This window comes from Drosophila gunungcola, unplaced genomic scaffold (genome assembly GCF_025200985.1).
Source record: "Drosophila gunungcola strain Sukarami unplaced genomic scaffold, Dgunungcola_SK_2 000001F, whole genome shotgun sequence".
NCBI lineage: Eukaryota > Metazoa > Arthropoda > Insecta > Diptera > Drosophilidae > Drosophila > Drosophila gunungcola.
The window spans coordinates 12,058,099-12,075,909 of NW_026453197.1; the positions used below are offsets into that span (position 1 = coordinate 12,058,099).

General features: G+C 39.2%; 2 protein-coding genes across 13 annotated transcripts in view; one reads left to right on the plus strand and one right to left on the minus strand.

Moving 5' to 3' along the window:
* The window catches only part of LOC128263198 (protein Aster-B), a 58,008-nt gene that overhangs the window by 38,172 nt on the left and 2,025 nt on the right, over nucleotides 1–17,811 (minus strand). Inside the window, exons 2-12 of one of the 12 annotated variants that reach the window (XM_052998017.1) lie at nucleotides 13,485–13,793; nucleotides 12,827–13,301; nucleotides 10,958–11,207; nucleotides 9,162–10,278; nucleotides 8,541–8,793; nucleotides 8,332–8,462; nucleotides 8,045–8,241; nucleotides 7,431–7,760; nucleotides 5,792–6,245; nucleotides 5,603–5,723; nucleotides 3,398–4,602 (exon numbers count right to left, since the gene is read on the minus strand). In XM_052998017.1, coding sequence (XP_052853977.1) covers nucleotides 4,567–4,602; nucleotides 5,603–5,723; nucleotides 5,792–6,245; nucleotides 7,431–7,760; nucleotides 8,045–8,241; nucleotides 8,332–8,462; nucleotides 8,541–8,793; nucleotides 9,162–10,278; nucleotides 10,958–11,207; nucleotides 12,827–13,301; nucleotides 13,485–13,793 — 3,673 coding nt within the window. In that variant the 3' untranslated portion in view covers nucleotides 3,398–4,566. Of the gene's footprint in view, nucleotides 1–3,397; nucleotides 5,724–5,791; nucleotides 6,246–7,430; nucleotides 7,761–7,780; nucleotides 7,982–8,044; nucleotides 8,242–8,331; nucleotides 8,463–8,540; nucleotides 8,794–9,161; nucleotides 10,279–10,957; nucleotides 11,208–11,383; nucleotides 11,406–12,826; nucleotides 13,302–13,484; nucleotides 13,794–14,924; nucleotides 15,170–16,955; nucleotides 17,604–17,811 lie in introns of those variants that run through there. The other 11 variants (XM_052998018.1, XM_052998019.1, XR_008268415.1 and 8 more) reach the window with 11 other exon arrangements.
* Nucleotides 2,269–3,324, plus strand: LOC128263231 (uncharacterized). The gene has a single exon (XM_052998118.1). It carries the CDS (start codon nucleotides 2,413–2,415, stop codon nucleotides 3,073–3,075), a length of 663 nt encoding a protein of 220 aa, XP_052854078.1. The 5' UTR covers nucleotides 2,269–2,412; the 3' UTR covers nucleotides 3,076–3,324.

Genomic DNA, 17,811 nt, shown 5'->3' on the forward strand with positions numbered 1-17,811 from the left:
GGCAACCGAGAAGTCATTTAACAAGTTTGAAGACGTTTTTAGAGTAGCGGACTGCTTTTTGGCACTTTTATGTGTAGCGCAAAGCCGAATAGTTTAACTAATTTGTTGGTGCGTAATGTAGAATTTTAATTCCGTTTTATGAAGAAGGTTGTTTTAATTAGATAAAAAAAATATGGTGGGCTTTTAACGTGGAAGTTAAACTATACAAATCTTATTTAACAGACAATGCGAAAGCTTTTTTTTTTAAATTTTTAAATTAACCAAAAAAACATTGAAAAACAAATGTGCTTTAAACTAATTAAAGTCTTAAGAGTAATCCCGTTCACGTTATAATTTCCTTTTTGATTCTGTTTCTTCAGCTTTCGAATCTTATCAGTCATTAAACTCGTTGAGGGTAACCGCTGCGTATACGCAATTTAAATGCGTATACGTACAGTGTGTGAGTGTGTGCAATGCGCGGATACATGCGTGAATGTATATGCACATGTGGGTGGGAGAAGCAGAAAGAGAGACAGAGAGAGAAAGGGATTACAATTAGAACTTGGAACGGTTATAAAATAATAAAATACTAAAAGGTGCTGCTGGAAAATAACGCACAATTGAATATAAGGTCTAAATAATGTTGATTTTTCAGTTTGCGGGGAAATTATTAAGTTTATTAGCTGCCATAAACTTAAACCGAATAAAAGTCGCCAAGTTGCCGGTTTTGTTGTTGCAGTTGTCGCTCTTTTTTTTGTTTTTGCTGCGTATCTCTTGACTCTCTATAAAAAAATATTTTTTCCCTGTTGCTGTGTTGGTGGTCGCGTTGTTGTTGTTTTTTATTTGTACGCACAATGTGCAAAATGTGCGAGACACATATACACTAATAAAATTCACGCACACGCACTTGCTCTTAACCTTGAAAAATAACACAGCAGTTTGTTGTTGCGCTCGGTTTCTGACAGCTTTCTTTTTGTTTTTGTTCTCTGCCGAGTTTCGGTTTTTACTGTACTTTGTTTTTATTCTTTGTTCTCCTACTGATAAGATTCTTATTTTCTTTCTTTTTTCCCATTTTTGCTCTTTTTGGAGTGCGTAAGTGCGTGCTGTCCTCGCTTTTGCTTTTTCAGTGTGTGTGAGCGTACAACAAATATTGAGTTTCTAGACAAATTTTATTAAGCAAATTGCTGGTGATATGTATACTTTGTGTTGCTATTCCAATTTTTGATTTTTTTCTTATTTTTGCCAAAAGTTGTATTAATTTAGTTTCCCAGTGAAAAATTTGGTTCACAGATGTGTTCAATACAATAGAAAATAACTGCATCAACATCACAACTCAAAATAATAAAAAAAAGTTGTATATGATTGATTAAATAATAAATATTCTAGTGTTTTTATTTTGATTATTGTTATTCTCGGATAACGCTATTTAAATATTTAAAGAGCTTATTCCCTTAAACTTCCTTGGTTTGTTGCACATTTATTTATCAAGTCAGCTTAATTAAGGAATATTGAAGATTATTAAGAACCAATATGAAATAAGATTGGAGAATCAGTAGATACTCCCAGAGAACTCATAATTAAACAAAATGATTTAAATTTAAGGAATAATGGTCATAGAGATGAGCCAAGCCAATGAATTTTAAATCATTTTTTCAAAAGTATATCATTGTACCTACGTGTCTCTTACGTCCAAGCGAAGTTGAAACGCATTCCGTATTTCAAAAATTGTTCCTGATTTTTATGCGGTTTAATGAACTTGAACTCTTATCAGTCAGTCAGGTTGCCAATTATTTATATAGCCTAGGGGAGAGCTGTAATGCAACAAAAGAAGCGACACAAAGTCGGTGAGCTTAGTCATTCAGCGTCATGTGAATTTCTTCTAGGCTTTTGAACTTAATCGAGTTTGGAAATATAAGAAAGTAATCGATATTGGGTCAAAGTCCTTTATAGCTGATTTAGACTACGTCTGTTGAAGGTCTCAGCAACCTCGCTGGAAAAAAGCGTTCAATTATTAAAATCTGTAAAAAAAAAAAGTTAAATAAACTCATCCGTACTCCCAAAAAAAATTACTGTATAATAGAAATTTACCTTTAACATGCCTAAAAGTATGCACTTAAAAAATATTGATGTCCAAAATCATGCAAAAGCGGAAAATTTTGTTTAAACGGCTTTTTATAAATATATCCTATAGTCCTGAAAATTAAATAAGTTTCAGTTTAAAATTTTTAAAGTATACCATATTTCTCCAGCAACATAGAATAGAAAATCAATATCAGATCAGATGTTCAACGAAAAATCATTTCCAGTCATAACCCACATCAAACAGTATTACAAACGCTTCCCGTTTGACCACACACATTTCCATTACACATTTATCACAAAAATATTTTAAAAAGTATTTCACATTTTGCAATCTTTACTACTATTTTAAACATGATGTCCTCGACGCTGAACACGTCTATAGTCTCCATCTACGACATGATGGTGGAGCGTCATGTTAGGCTGCGCCGTGAATTAGAAGAGAAGGAAGCTGTCAAGGCTGCAAATACAATTAGGCGCAGAATCAAAGAAGACCGTTCAGTCGCTGAAGTAAATAAGCCACCAATCAAATCCAAGTCCATCAAGATATATACGCGCGAATGCGAGTCTCCACGACCGGCAAACGCGATCACAGCTGCCCATCTGACCAAAAAGCCGACTTCCTTGTTGGTTCAGCCGCCGTCGGAGAAGGAAGTGATCAAAAGACTAGTCGAGAAGATGGCCAAGGGGCGTGTCAGGACCCAGCCCGAATTGAGTGACCGCAAGTCGAGCAAAACAAAACTGGTACTCAGCAGCCGACGGAGGAGGATGGCGGCCCAACAGCCACTTTCCGGCAAACAGAAGCTGGCCAAACCGAACTCCTCTCGGATCAAACGCATGCCACTTTCTCCAAGGAAGGAAGAATTTGTCCCGAAAGATGTGCCGCCGCAGACCAAAACACCAAAGATGAAAGCGTCGAAGACTTCGGAGAAGAAGACCCGTCTACAAATGCAAAGCTCCAAGTTAGATACCTCCAGAAAGGCAACAGAATCGCACACTAATCGCTGGCGAGTCTAAAAACAAAATATGCGAGTCTTCGGAAAATATGCATATGGAACGTAGTTCTTGTTCCTTTGCCACTACTAAAAATTCCGCTAAGTAATCAAAAGATTTAACACAGTGATCTCTCATGTGATAGAGCGCACTAAATATCACATGAACGCGATCAAAATTGTACATCTGTGGTTGTATCTAATATATACAGATGAATAAAATAACATAAAAGCAAACTAAATTTAAAATAAATATAAAGCTAATGCTCCAAAGTGTGTTGCATTGGATTTAAAAATGATTTTAGTTAAACAACTATTTTTTTTATTTTTATTTATTTGTTTTTATAATAAATTAGAATTTTTATTACTGCAGCTTAACATTTGGTTTCTTATTCTTGTATGTTCTTGTATGCCTAACTTGTGACACAAATTTTAAGCCAATTCTGCGACGGCCCAAAATAGTTTGACAAGATTTTGTTTTGAGTGTGGGGTAAGCCAACGTTTAAATTTTAATAGCTTAAAACTAAATGTATTTTCTTAATTATTCTGTATTAATTTCTGTTTCCATTCAATTCGCACAATTTCTTGTTTTTCCTTTAGCGTTTACTTTGTTTATCTTTGCTCTGTTAATTTAAAATGCAACTACTACTGACTAACAATACTTGGCCATACATATGGTACATATATATAGTGTGTATAGAGTATGCAATTATTGGTTTTATTCTTGCCTTTCGCTTTAAATTGAATAGTTTAAAGTTTTTGTTTTCTGAGTTTGTATTGGTATCGGTATCGTCTGTAAACGGGCACCAAAAATTGGTTCGGGTAAAGAGTTAGGAGACGTTATACAAAACGAACGAAAACATTGCTCACAATTGTTTCGATTGGTTTTACAAAAATATTGTACACAATAAATATTTTGTATAATCGTTTTTTATCAAATTTCCTCTAGCCAAAGATTGGCAACTATATTATAGTTTATTATTAACCATATTCTCTGCAGAATGCCAGTTTTGCGCTTGCTCGACATACATATAAATGAATTTTCTAAAACAAAAATTCAGGGCGCTCTCGCTTGATTTGTTTCGGTTTTTGGTATGTTGTGAGATATGAAATACTTGAGGAATTTATTGATACATTTGTCTAAAGCAAAGCCAAGCAAACAGGTGCTGCACTTATTTAAATGCCGTGGTAAAAACAAAAACAAAAACAATTGCTCTAATCTAACTAAAATGCAGCTACTTATGATTTAAATTACACTGCGCTTTTCTTACGGTTAAGACATAATCATAAATATGTTTAATGTATAAATGACAAATTGGCTTGTGTCCTCCATTTTACTTATGTGTGTTGGGTGTTTGTGACTAAATTTTAGTTGAATTTTAAATTCAATTTCAGATTTTTTTGGTGGCTTTGCTCTTGGCCCAAGACATTGCTTTGGGTGTTTTGCTAGCTTGTTGAAGACAATTGGATTGGATTAATTTAACTTGCACAAAATTTTGTTTAAACTATTTTACTGCTAACGTACAATGATTTCAGCCAAAGTTCTTTCAGTCTGAAAAACAAAAAATATTTGAGTAAAATGGGTTAAACGCAAACTTATATTGTCCACATGAAAAGCGTTCTACAGGGAAATAACTAAAATAAATATTAGTCAAACATAAAAAGTGTTAGCTGAAAGTGAATGAGTACTTTTCACGTAGGTATACAAAAAATAAAAAATTACTTACAAAAATTATAAAGGTTGTGAGTTTGTGTGGTGCCTCAGGAATTTTTCTCAATATTCCAATATATTTAGTATATAGGCCAAAAGGATTTTCAATACAATTTCTTTTAGAGTTCATAAAAGCATTTAAAAAAATGTGCTGGCCATGAGTTTGTTCTACGGAATACAAAACTTATCTCTAAAGAAAGGTTAACTCTGGTTGAGATTTATGTCGGAAATCAATGGTTAAAGCTTGGATTTGACTATACGAGTTTTCAACATTTATCTCTTCAGTCAGTGCCAGAGAAAACCTTTCTCATTCAGAGGAAAAAAGCATGCAACAATTTTGGGTTTTGTGTATTGCTAACTAGAGATCAGTAACAAATGCCCGCAAATGCAGTGCGTTTCAAAACTTTCAGGCCACTCTTACATTTTAATAAGAAACCTGACCATCAAATGCAAAGATATACATTCAAAGATACATATCAACTCGAATATTACATGTTCTTGTAAGGCAAAATAAAAGTCATAAAGCTGACTAAGTACGTCATGTGAAACTATAATTTAATTCCATATTAACTAACAAATTCAATAAATTTTCGACTTTATCCTTACTTCTCTACAGCTGCCTTGCAATCATGAAACGCACTGCGTGTATACATGTGTGTGGTTGTGAGTGTTAAAGATTTACTATTAGTTGTCGCTTGTTGTTTTGCCGAAGTCACTGTTCGCTGCTGTTATTCACCGTCTAATGAGATGCTTAGAATTCTGTGTGCACCGCCATCGACATCGACTCAATACTCTGACGCAGCTGGCCATCGTTGTAGATCTTTTCGCAGACAATGCTCACCTTTTTCAGCAGTTCGATGGCAGTTTGGAGCACCTGTTTCCACTTGTACAGCTCGTTCTCGTGCGCCATTTCCTGGTCGCGCAGCATTTGGAGCCATTCCTGATTCGTGCTCGGTAGCTCACTGAAATGTGTTGAATGGGCACTTTCATTAAAGTTATTAAATAGTGGTATAGACTATAGAGAACTCACCTCAAGGCCGCCAAACTGGGCAGGCGGACCCGCCGGTTGAGATCCACGTCAATCCGTTCCTCCAGCTTCCAGAGCTTAAGTAATAATATCACATTTAGAGCCAGCATCAAGCATAGCAACAGTATAACCAACAACCACAAGCCCTTGTGTCTGAATCTGTGACCTTGTGGCCCCTGTCTCGTCGCCAGTGTTTGGTCGTCGCCACCGCCCAGGTGCAACTGCTGCTGCTGTTTGTGCTGCTTGTGCGGCTGCAGGTGGTGCTGATGGTGGTGGTGGTGGTGGAGCTGCTGCTGCTGCTGCTTCTTGCCGCCCTCGAGCAGCAGCGGATGACCGGCGGAGGCGCCGACTGCCGCACCAGCGACGCCGCCCGTGGCCAGCATTTGGGCCTCAAGGGGGTCTCCGGTCGGGAGCGGGACAACTGGCTCCTCCAGGGGGCGGATTTGCGAGGCGGTACCTGCGGAGAAACGGAGACGAGTGTCGAGAGGAATGGCAAATGGCACGGTTAGAAATCAAACTGTTCGAACTCAAAAATCAAAATAATTATAAGCAAGAATCGGTGCTGGCAACATAATCACAACATTAAGAGTACAACCAAATATGTCGATAACTAATAAAGAACTCAAACTGCAATAAAAAAAGCAAGTGGGTTATGTTCATGATGCGCTAGCAATTGTCACAAGAGGCCATAGGTTAGAAAAAATGCACAAAATCGTTCAAGGCTTGGCAAAGCGAAAAAGTTAGCATTACCAGTAGATAATCTTTTATTGAAAGATGAAAGTTTTCCAGGATAGAAAATTCTGGCGAATAATTTATTGATCGCCATTGTTATTTATTAATTTTTAAAAAATGCACTATTGAGTATACGTATAAGATGAAGCTTTTCGAATCAATTATCAAACACATATGAAAGCAACTGTTCAAATTTATGATTCCACAGTTCAAAAGCATGACGAATTCTTATCGTAGATTGATAAAGCAGTTAAAAGTAATCATTACAAGTGGACAAAATAATTAGATTAACAAAGTTATGCATTACAAAAAATAGGTTAAATTCGTGAACTCGTTTATGATCCCCAAATTGGTCTTATCAACTATAGGGCATAAGTCTTTGGCAATGCCTATAAAATTGATTGCCATTAAATTCAACTCTTATAGGGAAACCCCACAAAACTCTTCTTTCAGTTTACATTTCTTAAAGGAAACATTGATTTAACTAAAGCCTTATCTTATAAAAATATAAGGGCCAAGGCGAAAGACATAATTCCTTTAGAAGCTTAACTTTCAAAACATTTAGCTGCCAAAAATTAAATTTCCATTTCAATTGAAACTCTTTTCTTACAAGACACAATTTTGTTTGTCTGCATTTGCTTGTTAGATAAAAAAACAAAACAAACAGCTACCTAATACCCCTTACTAATAAGCTGAAACATTTAAAACTTCTAGTCAAGTAAAAAGCTCAGATTAATGAGCCCAAAAAAATGTTTATAAATATAAGCAAAATTTTGAGTTCACAGGTGCAATTTCGATTACATTAACAGATACAAAAAACTTAAAACATTGCCCCCTTGGAATTTTAATTAGCCAAGTTCCCCTGTGCCAATTGCTGTACTAAATACAACAGAAGTTACTCAAGCTGTACCTCTGCTCGACGGAAGTATAGCCTTACGCTGATGCCAATGAGGATGCTGATGTGGATGCTGATGCGGATGCTGATGCGGATGGTGATGGTGATGGGATAGCGAGTGCCTGGCATCGTGGTGATGCTGATGATGATGCTGGCTACCGTGGTGATGGTGATGATGATGGTGCATGTGCAGGTGCTGGTGCTGATGGTGCTCGTTCTGCTGAAGATGGCGCTTGGCTGACTCTTGGATGCTGTCATTGTCCGTACTGGTCGCTGTGTGCTGGCTGTCACCCATTGCGTTGGATGTCGATATGGGGGTGGCGGTGGCGGATTGCTGATTCATGCCTGAGATGTATGGTGGTTGTAGCTGGATGTTGCTTTTCGTTTTTGGTTTTTTTACATGTTGTTTGATGTTTAGTTGTGGACATGCGTGCGTTTTTGATTGTGGTTAGGAGAAGCAATGGCAATTGGCATTGACAGTTATCGAATTTCGAACTCTGATTTAGTATTAATTCCATTACAAGATTAGAAAGAAATTGCTTTGCTTTGATGCTGTATTTGTTGTTCTTGTTGTTGTGGTTGTTGCATTATAGTTAATTGGTTACAGTGGCCTGGGTTGCGATGCTTACCTCTCCTCGGTCTGCGTCCCTTTCCCTTGGCCGGTGGAATGCAGGTCTCGCTCTGGAGGGCATGCAATTGGGCGCCGAAGAAGTCCTCCACACCTGCCCACGTATTCTTCTCGATGAATCCCTTGACCACGCCCCAGATCGACTTCTTGTACTTTATCTGGGTGTGAATCGACAGCATGGTGTGATCATCAACAGTTCTGGGAAGCCAATGCAAAATGAAAAATTAGAAAAGTTCAAAAGGAAAGATCACAAAGTGGCACTAGTGCACTCCATGATTGATGACTCACCTGGCCAGGCAAAAATGTATGAGCACACTGAAACTATCCGCATATGGAATGCCTGCATTAATGCTATTTACGTCGATGGAATACAGTTCGCCCGGCTTGCTGCACTCCCGCTGCACCTGATACTCGGTTACCTAAAGGGGCAATCAATATATGCATTTGACAATAAGTTTATTCGTTCGTTTCTATTTGGAGGACCGCTGCACACTCACCTTTGAGGTCTTGGGTCCCACAGAGGCGGCCAATTGAACGGTGACGTTGACGGTTCGCCCTAGAAGACCCTCCTCGTTCCTGGTCCATTCGCCCAATACCAGATCCGTCGACTTGCGCATCGCATGGAAGTCAGTTATGAATTTCGACTTGCTGAACAGCAGATTGAACAAGGTGTCCACATTGATGGGCAGAATGGTATGGACGATCTGGCGACCCTCATGCGTCGAGGTGCACTCTGTAGTGGGAACAAATCTAAAGAAGAAATGGAATGGAAATAGTTTAAGAAATAGTTTAAAAGGTTTTCTGATGATATATTATAATAATTAATGAAAAATTCATAGCACCGTCAAAAGGACACTTCTAAAAATATTACCCTTTATACGAAAATGGATTCTTTTTATATGTTCTGTTTATTTATTTCTACATTTTGTATGCCTTCACAAAAGTCAGTTTTTAAATTTCTTAAAAATAAAAAAGGAATTAAGGTTAAACAGATTTTTGTTGGGCTTGTCCCCATAATAAATGTCTAGTTTTTCATCTTTCTGCGAATATTCAACGGATGCAGGGAGTGTTTCCGCCCTATAATTTCAAAAATTATGTTTTTAGGCAATATTACTTACGGCAAATTGTTCTCTTCGGAATCCGAGGAGTCGGAAACATCTGTGGGCACACTCTCGACGGCATTTTTGCCATCCTCACGTTGGCGATGAAGTTTTCCCAATTTGCGTTTGGTCTCCAGCTTGGATTCCGTAGCTGGAGCCCCGGATGAGTTGGCAGTGGCCATGGATGCAGAGGCTGCCGCTGCTGCAATGGCAGCCGAGTTCGAAGCCGTGCTGATCTTCTTCTCAGCGATCTTCTTTTCGCCGCCACTACCACTGGCTGCAGCCGTATTCGAACCCGATAGCGATCCCGATCCGGAGCCAGAGCCCGTGAGGTTGGCAATGGTGGAGGAGGAGGCCGTGGTGGAGTCGGCAGTGCTGCTGCTGCTGGCACTGGGAGCGCCCATGGTGACGCCCACCGACAGCTCCGTGGGCTTCACGGAGCTGAGGATCAGCTCCTTGGCATTCTGCTTCATCTTCTTGTTCAGCTTGCGCGAGCTCTCCCGGGTCTTGTTGTTATCCGATCCGCTGGCCGAGGCGTTGGCCGAGGATTTGGAGGAGTTGAAGAAGTATTTCGTCTTGGACTTGCGTGGAGCAGAGGCTCGGATGCCGCCGCCGCTGCTGGCGCTGCTGTTGCCGCTCTGGGGCAGCTGGGGATTCGACTGGGTGGACTGGTTGGACTGCTGCGACTGGCGCTGCGACTGGCTATCCTCATCGATGGCCGTCTGGAAGTCAAAGTCCGTCTCGTTGTCGTTGTCCAGCGTGGGATCGATGTAGTCCTCGTCGTCGGTGGTCAGGCCCAGCTCCTCGCCGTAGCAGGTGTGCACATGCTTCCAAATCTCCTGCGGCGAGAACTGCTTGTTCATCAGCGTGTTCTGCCAGACGCGAAAGAGCATCAAGAAGCTCTTGTCGCGCGAGGTGAACGTGGCAAAGAAGTACTTGTCCTTGCCGCTGGCTATCGAAATGGCATTGGGTATCACGAGGGCTGTCTTCTCCTTGGTTATGGCCGTCACATCCTTCCACTTGATGCTCACGTAGGTCTCCCAGCTAAAGATGTTCGCATGGAAGCAGACGTAGTTCTGTGACACATACAGACGACCCTGGACCAGAATGTCGCGTTGCAGGGCACACGAGTAGTCTGCGGATGAAGATAATCACTTGAGTAAATTGCTTCAATTAGGGTTTATCGCATCAGTCGGCATTAATTAATGATCACACTTCATAGTTCATTTATCTGATGGAATGTGTCAACTACTGGATTTAGAGAATATAGTTTGAATAACTAAAAATGATCTAATTGTTCTTTAAATTTTTTATGTTTACTTTATTTATGAACCTTCTTTCATCACCTTTTTTAAAAATTAAAAATTTAGTTGTTATTATTATTTTAGATAATTCTATTGCTCATTACAGCCTTAATTGTGCAGGGAAAAGTCTTATTTGTGAGTCATAAATTTCCCATTAGAAATTCTGTTTTTAATTAATTAATTAAATATTTATAAATTTTTGATTATAGAAATGTTGAAATTTATCTGTTATTATTATTTGAGTTAATTTTATGGCTCATTATTGCCTAAATTGTGCAGTGAATCATAAATATTAAGATAATGAATGGGTTACCCATTAGAACTATATTTTTTTTCCTACGTGACAGGTTTTCAAGATTTGTCAGAAACAAACAGTCTATATAATTTATAAAGATTTTACGCATACGCAAAGTTTGCCCATTAAGTAACTCATTAATATGGTTAACTTTATCGGACGGAATCTTCATGTGACAAGTGTGCAGTCATATTTTTTCGCCTCAAGAGACTCACCCACAATCAGGCGCTCATCGTTGGGCACGTCCTTGAAGAGCTTCTTGAAGTCCTCGGCCCGCGACTTGTAGTTGGGATAGATGACGTTGTACCAGGACTTCTTCTTGGCCCGCTCCGAGAGCCGCGACGGCTTGGCCGGCTTCTCGTTGGATGTGGAGCTGCTGCTGGTCACCTGTTGCTCCCGGTCGACGCGCAGCAGGCTCAGCTCGTGCGGGGTGAGATCGCTCAGCCGGTGGTGCGAGATGTCCTGCTGGGAGACAAGCGAGAGGGAGAGTTGATCAAACACCATGAGGATTTCCATTTATAGCAGTCTGCGGCGGTGGCGTGAACAAACATTTTAGCTCTGAATTCGGGACTGGTGGTGCCAGCAGCAGCAGTAGTTCGATATCGTTTTGCCTATGACTTTTTTGGCCACCTGTTCCGTACCAGCAATGTGTTTGTTAACTCTTTTTTTTCGGGTGATTCACGCCTCTTTGTAGGAACGTCTCTGCGGCCAGGTGTTTGGTTTTACTTCTTATCACACCACCCGCTTGTCGTTCGTTTACGACCACCAATTATTTACACAAAGTTCGCAGCAATGTTCGATATTAGTTTGTATTTTTTTTTTATTTTTTTTTTTTTTTTTGATATTCGCAATTGGTGAGACGGTTTGTCGCTCATCGAAATCTAATGTGCCATTGCCAGCCGGGCGAACGTAAATGGAGGAGCTCCACTTCGCACCACACACGAAACGTTATCACTGTTGGATGACCAGAAAAAGCTTGGACCCAAATAAATTTATGTGGCGAGCTTTTGCAGCGAAGGGTGACTCTTATCAGTTGCCCCTCGAAGGGTGAGAGGGTAACTATATATGCTCCTTATCAGCCAGAGAGATTAGATCGGGCTGTTAGATGTGGCCAATATGCGGCCATTAATCCCAATGGCCCATGTCTATCTGTCGGCCAGCCAACTATCTATCTACTCAGCTTTCAATCTGTCAATCGCCTGATCGATTGATCGCCGCCTTCGAGTGTATTTAATTTGATTTGAACACTTAGCTGCGGCAATTTCACACCTCTTTCGGGGTGTGTGTTGTGGCTAATGGTTAGAATCAACAGACTGTGCGTTTATTAAAAGCTTGCCAAGCTTTTCCACAGAATTCAAATTTAATCGGAAATAGTTGTGGCTTTTTTTGACAAGCCCTTCCTAATCAGACAGCCATGAAATCGGGTTGGAAATTTATTCGTTTGAACTTGGAAATGTTTCGGCGAAGAAACCATCTTCGAAACATTGAATTTTACGAGCTATGATCAACTTCAGCAATTAGTTCATCGTAAACACGAACAATCTTGGGGTTCTTCTCAGGTTATCAATTTGAACATTTAACATTTAAAAATTAAAAAAAACACTGTTTAAATTGGCTTATCCCCTAAAATTGTATTGAAAGAGGAACGCTTTTAATGTCTTATCAATTTTAAAATTATAAATATTTATTTTAAGGCACAGAAGTCACTCCTTATTTTGTTCGAACTTTAAAGTGGGGTTTATGGCGAAAAGCAATTAAATTACCTTCATACATATATAGTGACGTGATTACTTGAATTTATACATTCGATCAGGAATATGTAAATTTACAGCACAATACCTTAAAATACATCGAAATGGGTCTAAGGAATTCATTGATTTGATAAGTAATGTCATTGGCTGTACTTTCTTTTAAATTATCATGCTCACAGGTCACAAATAATGTGTCGTTACCCCAAAAAACATTCTGGTCTATATCGCAAAACCTAAAACGATATGCTCTATAAATAATACGACTTTTATTATTAAATTGAGTCACCCATTAATCTGTCGTTCAATATTCTCCATTGGCCCTCCTCCACTCACCTCATCGCGTCCGCTGCTGGATGTGGATAGCTTCGCCTGGCTGGCCTTGCCCTTGGAGCCGGTGGAGTTCTTTCGGCTGGCGGGACTTTCCGTGCCGCAGCTTCCAGGAGCAGTATATCCGTTGGAGTCGACGCTCTGCGACTGCTGTGTTTCAGGCTGATCCTGACTGGTCTCACCGGACCCAATATTTATGCTGGGCGTGGCCCCTGGCGCAACTGGATTGCTGCAGCCAGGACTAGTGGAAGTGGCGGCCTGGTTTAAACTAAGGTTGCTGCCGGTGGACTCATTGGCACCTGGAACTCCGGCTGGTGGCGAACCGCCGACTGTTGTGGAAGCGTTCTGTTTGGAGGACGTCGATATGGAGATGCTGCTCTGCTCGAGACTGCCGGCAGCTTCCTGAATAGTCAGGAGTTTGTTGCTCAAACTGCTGTTTGTGGTGCTAGTGATCGTGATCTCCTCGGTGATCGAATCGCGCCTGCAATGGTAAGTTCGAAAAATATTAATATTCGAGTCAACTGGATAAACTGGACTACAGCTATTTCGATTAAATGGAAAAACTCTTGAACTAGGCATGCAAATTTGGAAGGAATGATGAATTCTCTTACGGAATTGGACCAAGGCCTTGCTGGAGAGTTTCCGGAGCACTGATCCCACCTACCTGTCGCCACCATTGCTACCAGCTACCGGCTCCGCCTGCTCCTCCTCCTCCTCCGGCTGCGATTGCTGCTGGGGATTCTCTGGATTATCCTCCGTCTGCTGGCACTGTGACGGCGATGGTGACTGTGTCTGGAGCTGGGATTGTGTCTGTATCTGTGACTGTGACTGTGACTGGAGCTGTTCGGGCTGGATGGACTCGGGTATCATGTTGGCATTGGCAGGGGGCCTACTACTGCGCGAACTTTCGGCAGTCGTAGCGGTTATGGTTACACTTGATGTTGTTGGGTTGTTTATATCACTATATTTAATCCTACAATAGAATGCATATATAAACAAATCAAAAGAAAAAATGCCAAATGAAAACACATGCCCAAGACGACAACAACAACAGGAGCAACTAAATAAACCTTAAAAATCCAACAAAATACCAGAGGAAAGGGATTTTGGTATATGCTTCTATTAAATTCTACAATTGGCTTTACTAGACAGGCCAGAACCATTTAACATTTTCCCACAACAATTGAGAACGATGAAATTCTAAACTATTTGCGGGTATCAATTTAGATCAATGGTTTCATTGAAAGATATTACCCCGAATTTTATTGTTATTGGATAAGGTAAGGATAACAAACGTTGTATCCAAAGAAAGCCGATCTAGAACCATCACATAAAAAAACCAATGATCTATTAACCAGATATATTAGTCTACTTGAAATGTTAATAAAATCATAGCGACTAGATTGCAATTCATTAAAGAAATTAGTTCCAAGTAAATCAGATAAAGAATCCACAACAGGTGGCTCCACTTCAAATTCACACACTTCATAACCGACCATATAATTCATTATTTTAAGTTGATAAAGGCTAACTTTTCTTTGTTAAGTTAAATAGGTTTAAACGCTTAAAATTTCACTTTCATTGGTGCATAAATTTAGGAAGGAATAGTGAAAGAGTTCAAATACTTTGAGATCAATTAAAAACTAAAATTTTATAACTTCTCTAACGTTTATTTAAACCTGAAATTAATAGAAATATTCTCATTCATTAAGAACTATCTCAGTTACTTTGCCATTTTATAAGCTGTTTCCAAGGAACTTGATATTATATCAAAGTGTTTTTATATGGTGGTTATTATAAACCATTTTCAGGAGTCCAACGGCTAATCCAAGCAATTGATAAAGAACAAGTATTGTTTCCGCGACAGCAACTAGTCACCGCCTCGGTTAAGGGAGCCCCTGATGGTCAATGGGAAGTCCTATCGACAACTTTCAATTGGCTTGTTAAGAAGACATTGCCGCCTTAACTGATCGGTGAGGTTTAAGTAATTTCGCTCAAAATTAATTTCCTTTAATTGTTTGCCCAATGATACCGCACAATAACCCACACAAAATTAGATCGGATAGTTTTCCAGGCCCTGGTGAGAGCTGAGATCTTTCCCTACCAGACGTCCCGGTGTTTCCGACTTTTTCGCAACGATCGCCGCAACATTTCGGACGCGTATATATATATATATATATAGTACAGGGTATTATTTTCAATTAGACGTGCTCTCGCCTCAGTGAGCTGCGACGGAATGGTGTACCAATTGCCATTAAACGATTGTAATCAATTCTATTGTGCACTACTCTTCTACCCGGTCGTGTGGGCGTGTGTGTGTTGTGCCACACAATTGTTATTATTTTAAATATATATATATATATTCGTTTATTCGAATACCAGCAGCCACACTGTTGGGCACTGATAACAACGATAAGATAATCCCAGCATTGAGCTTTGATAAAGCGTTTAATGGTCAGGGTAAGGCACCATTCGTGTGTATTTGTTCATATAACAAAGTCTAAAACGATTTAACCTAGTGCCCTAATCTGAGTTTGGCCTGAAAACAGTTTAACATATGCATTTTTGCAAACATCATGAACATTTGTTTATTAAAGAACGAGTGCACTTGGAACCTTTTAAATGTTATATTCTAATTAAGCCATGACACAATCAGCTTTAATGATTTTTTAAGCTTTTTAGATTTGCGCGTACTTTGGAAGAAGTTGTAATATCGCTGTACTTTAATAATCGCTATAAAGATAATAAGCATTATCAAAAAGTTTTTATCAAGGACAAAAAATCTTTGTGTCTGAGAACTCGGAAATATTTCCACTATGCACAGAAGTCTAAATAAAAATAAACAAAGGTTTCCGCTCTTTTCACGTATCGTTCAAATAGAGATCGACCCCCAAGAGGCTGTGAAAATGAACTCAAACGTTCTTATCACTCAGTTCATTTCAAGTTCATTAAAAATATACATACTTGCCGAGATGAAAGGCATTCGGAGCACTCTTCGAATCGAGGTAAACAAAACTGAGTGGAGTGAAAACGACGATTTGCCCCCATTAAATGGCTACGTATTTATAATTGCTAAGCGTCAGCTTAAATGTGTGAAAGATCAGAGATAATGTAATGGCTTATAATTTGTATATAGAATTTACAATATATTCAGTGGCTTCGGCAATTTTAGTTAAGACTAACAAAGTAATTAATCTACCAAATGGAGCTAGCTACTAGCTTTTAAGAATGAATTTATTTTTTTTATAAATGTATATTACAGAATTTCTGTTTAAGATACCAACTCGTATAATTCTGCAGCCCCTAAAAATTTGCAACAATGATAATTTCTACGGATAAATTCTACACATACCCCCTTAATTGACGTTGTACTTGCGAGCTGAGAAAGATATCTGCGAAAGTGGGAAACATCAGAGATAAATTACTCGTGATTCAATGCTATTTATAGTTTCAACAAACGTAATTTTCGTTAATTAAGAAAGATAATATATGTCTTAGGCATGTTTTTGGAGGGTGTATACGTCAGTTCTTTCTTGCTGGCAAAGTGAAAATAAGTTTTTTATAGTTGAAGCAACCAAAAAACATAAATTCTTTAATTTACTAAGATCATTTCCAAGAATTTGTGAGTGTAGTATAAATCATGTGATGTTTTTAATAAAGTGTGACTAAAACTTTTGTATGCAAATTATTACCCACTTTCCTTTGTTTTAAAAAGTGAGTGTGAGAGTGAATCAAACTTTGTGAAACTTTACTGCATGACTGCAATATTGAATGAACTTTATCAATGGGAAATATCTTTATGAATTCTACGCAACTACTGATATACTGTGTATCAATTATCATTACGAATGAAATTGCACAGTCTGAATGATATATAGATCTCCGTCGTAGGGGGCGGGTGCCCTCTTGAACTTTGGCCTTTGGAGGGGTCACAAAGTGCTCCATTAGTCATGGGAGCCGGATTTCGAATGCATTTCCGACATGAAAGGCCACTGGCCATAAAACTAACTAGCGCATTACCTGCCCAAGAAAACCATTTTACCCAGAGTTCGTAATTGTTCTATTACCAACATAGAAACCTCTAAGCCACTTAAACTCAGAGAAAAATCAATAGTGAAGAGTGAAAAAGTATTACATTTTCTTTCGCTTGGCTTTCTTTGGTTCCACATTCAGTGTTTTCCTCGGCGGCTTCTTTATTTCCTCCTTCGGCATTGGTTTGCTGCTTTTGTATTGTTCAACCAAAATCTATGTCATCGCTGAAAAACAGCCGAAAATGTGGCCAAAAGTGGCAGAGACCAGAAACGGTCAGCGCGAAAAACTGATGACGAAACGTAAACGCAAACGCGAACCTAAACGTAAACACAGCAAAAATGATTCGTATTTTTAGCACTGCTTGGCGAAATGTCATTAATTTATGAACTATCCCACACACAGTCTACCGTTTTGCTGTTAATTATTTAATTAATATTCCATGTTCAGTGTCGCAGTTTTGTTCCCTTTGTTGATTGTCATTTGTTTGTTGGTTTGTTTAAGGCACGCGATGGCGAGATATAGGAATATAGAAACGAGAATCGAGAACTGAGAATTGAGAATTGAGAAATGGGAGCTCGTGCCGGGCACGTCATCCCAGCTCGACGTTCCGATTTGCACTCAAGAGCAGCCGTCGAGAGAATCGGTATCCCCCTGGTTTTGTTTTTGCTTGGGGTTGGAAAATCTAACCGAGATATAGGAGACCACTGCATACGCTAGCCGCTTTTTTACGGGTTTGTTTACAGACCATAATAACTACCTAAAAGCCACAAAAAAATAGAGGCACAATCTCTTCACATATGCAAATGCAGACCTAAAGTGGTTCCAATTACAAATACCAGGCAAGGCTAATCGAAAATGTTTACTTTTATATTTTTTGGCTTACGTGGAAAACGCTTGAGTGCACAAAACACAAATCGTATATTTTGCTGGGTATATAGAATTCAGTAGGTTGGTGAGAC

What these genes read in the sequence shown, in the direction of transcription:
- LOC128263231 (XM_052998118.1), top strand. Translation starts at nt 2,413, where the DNA reads ATGATGTCCTCGACGCTGAACACGTCTATAGTCTCCATCTACGACATG.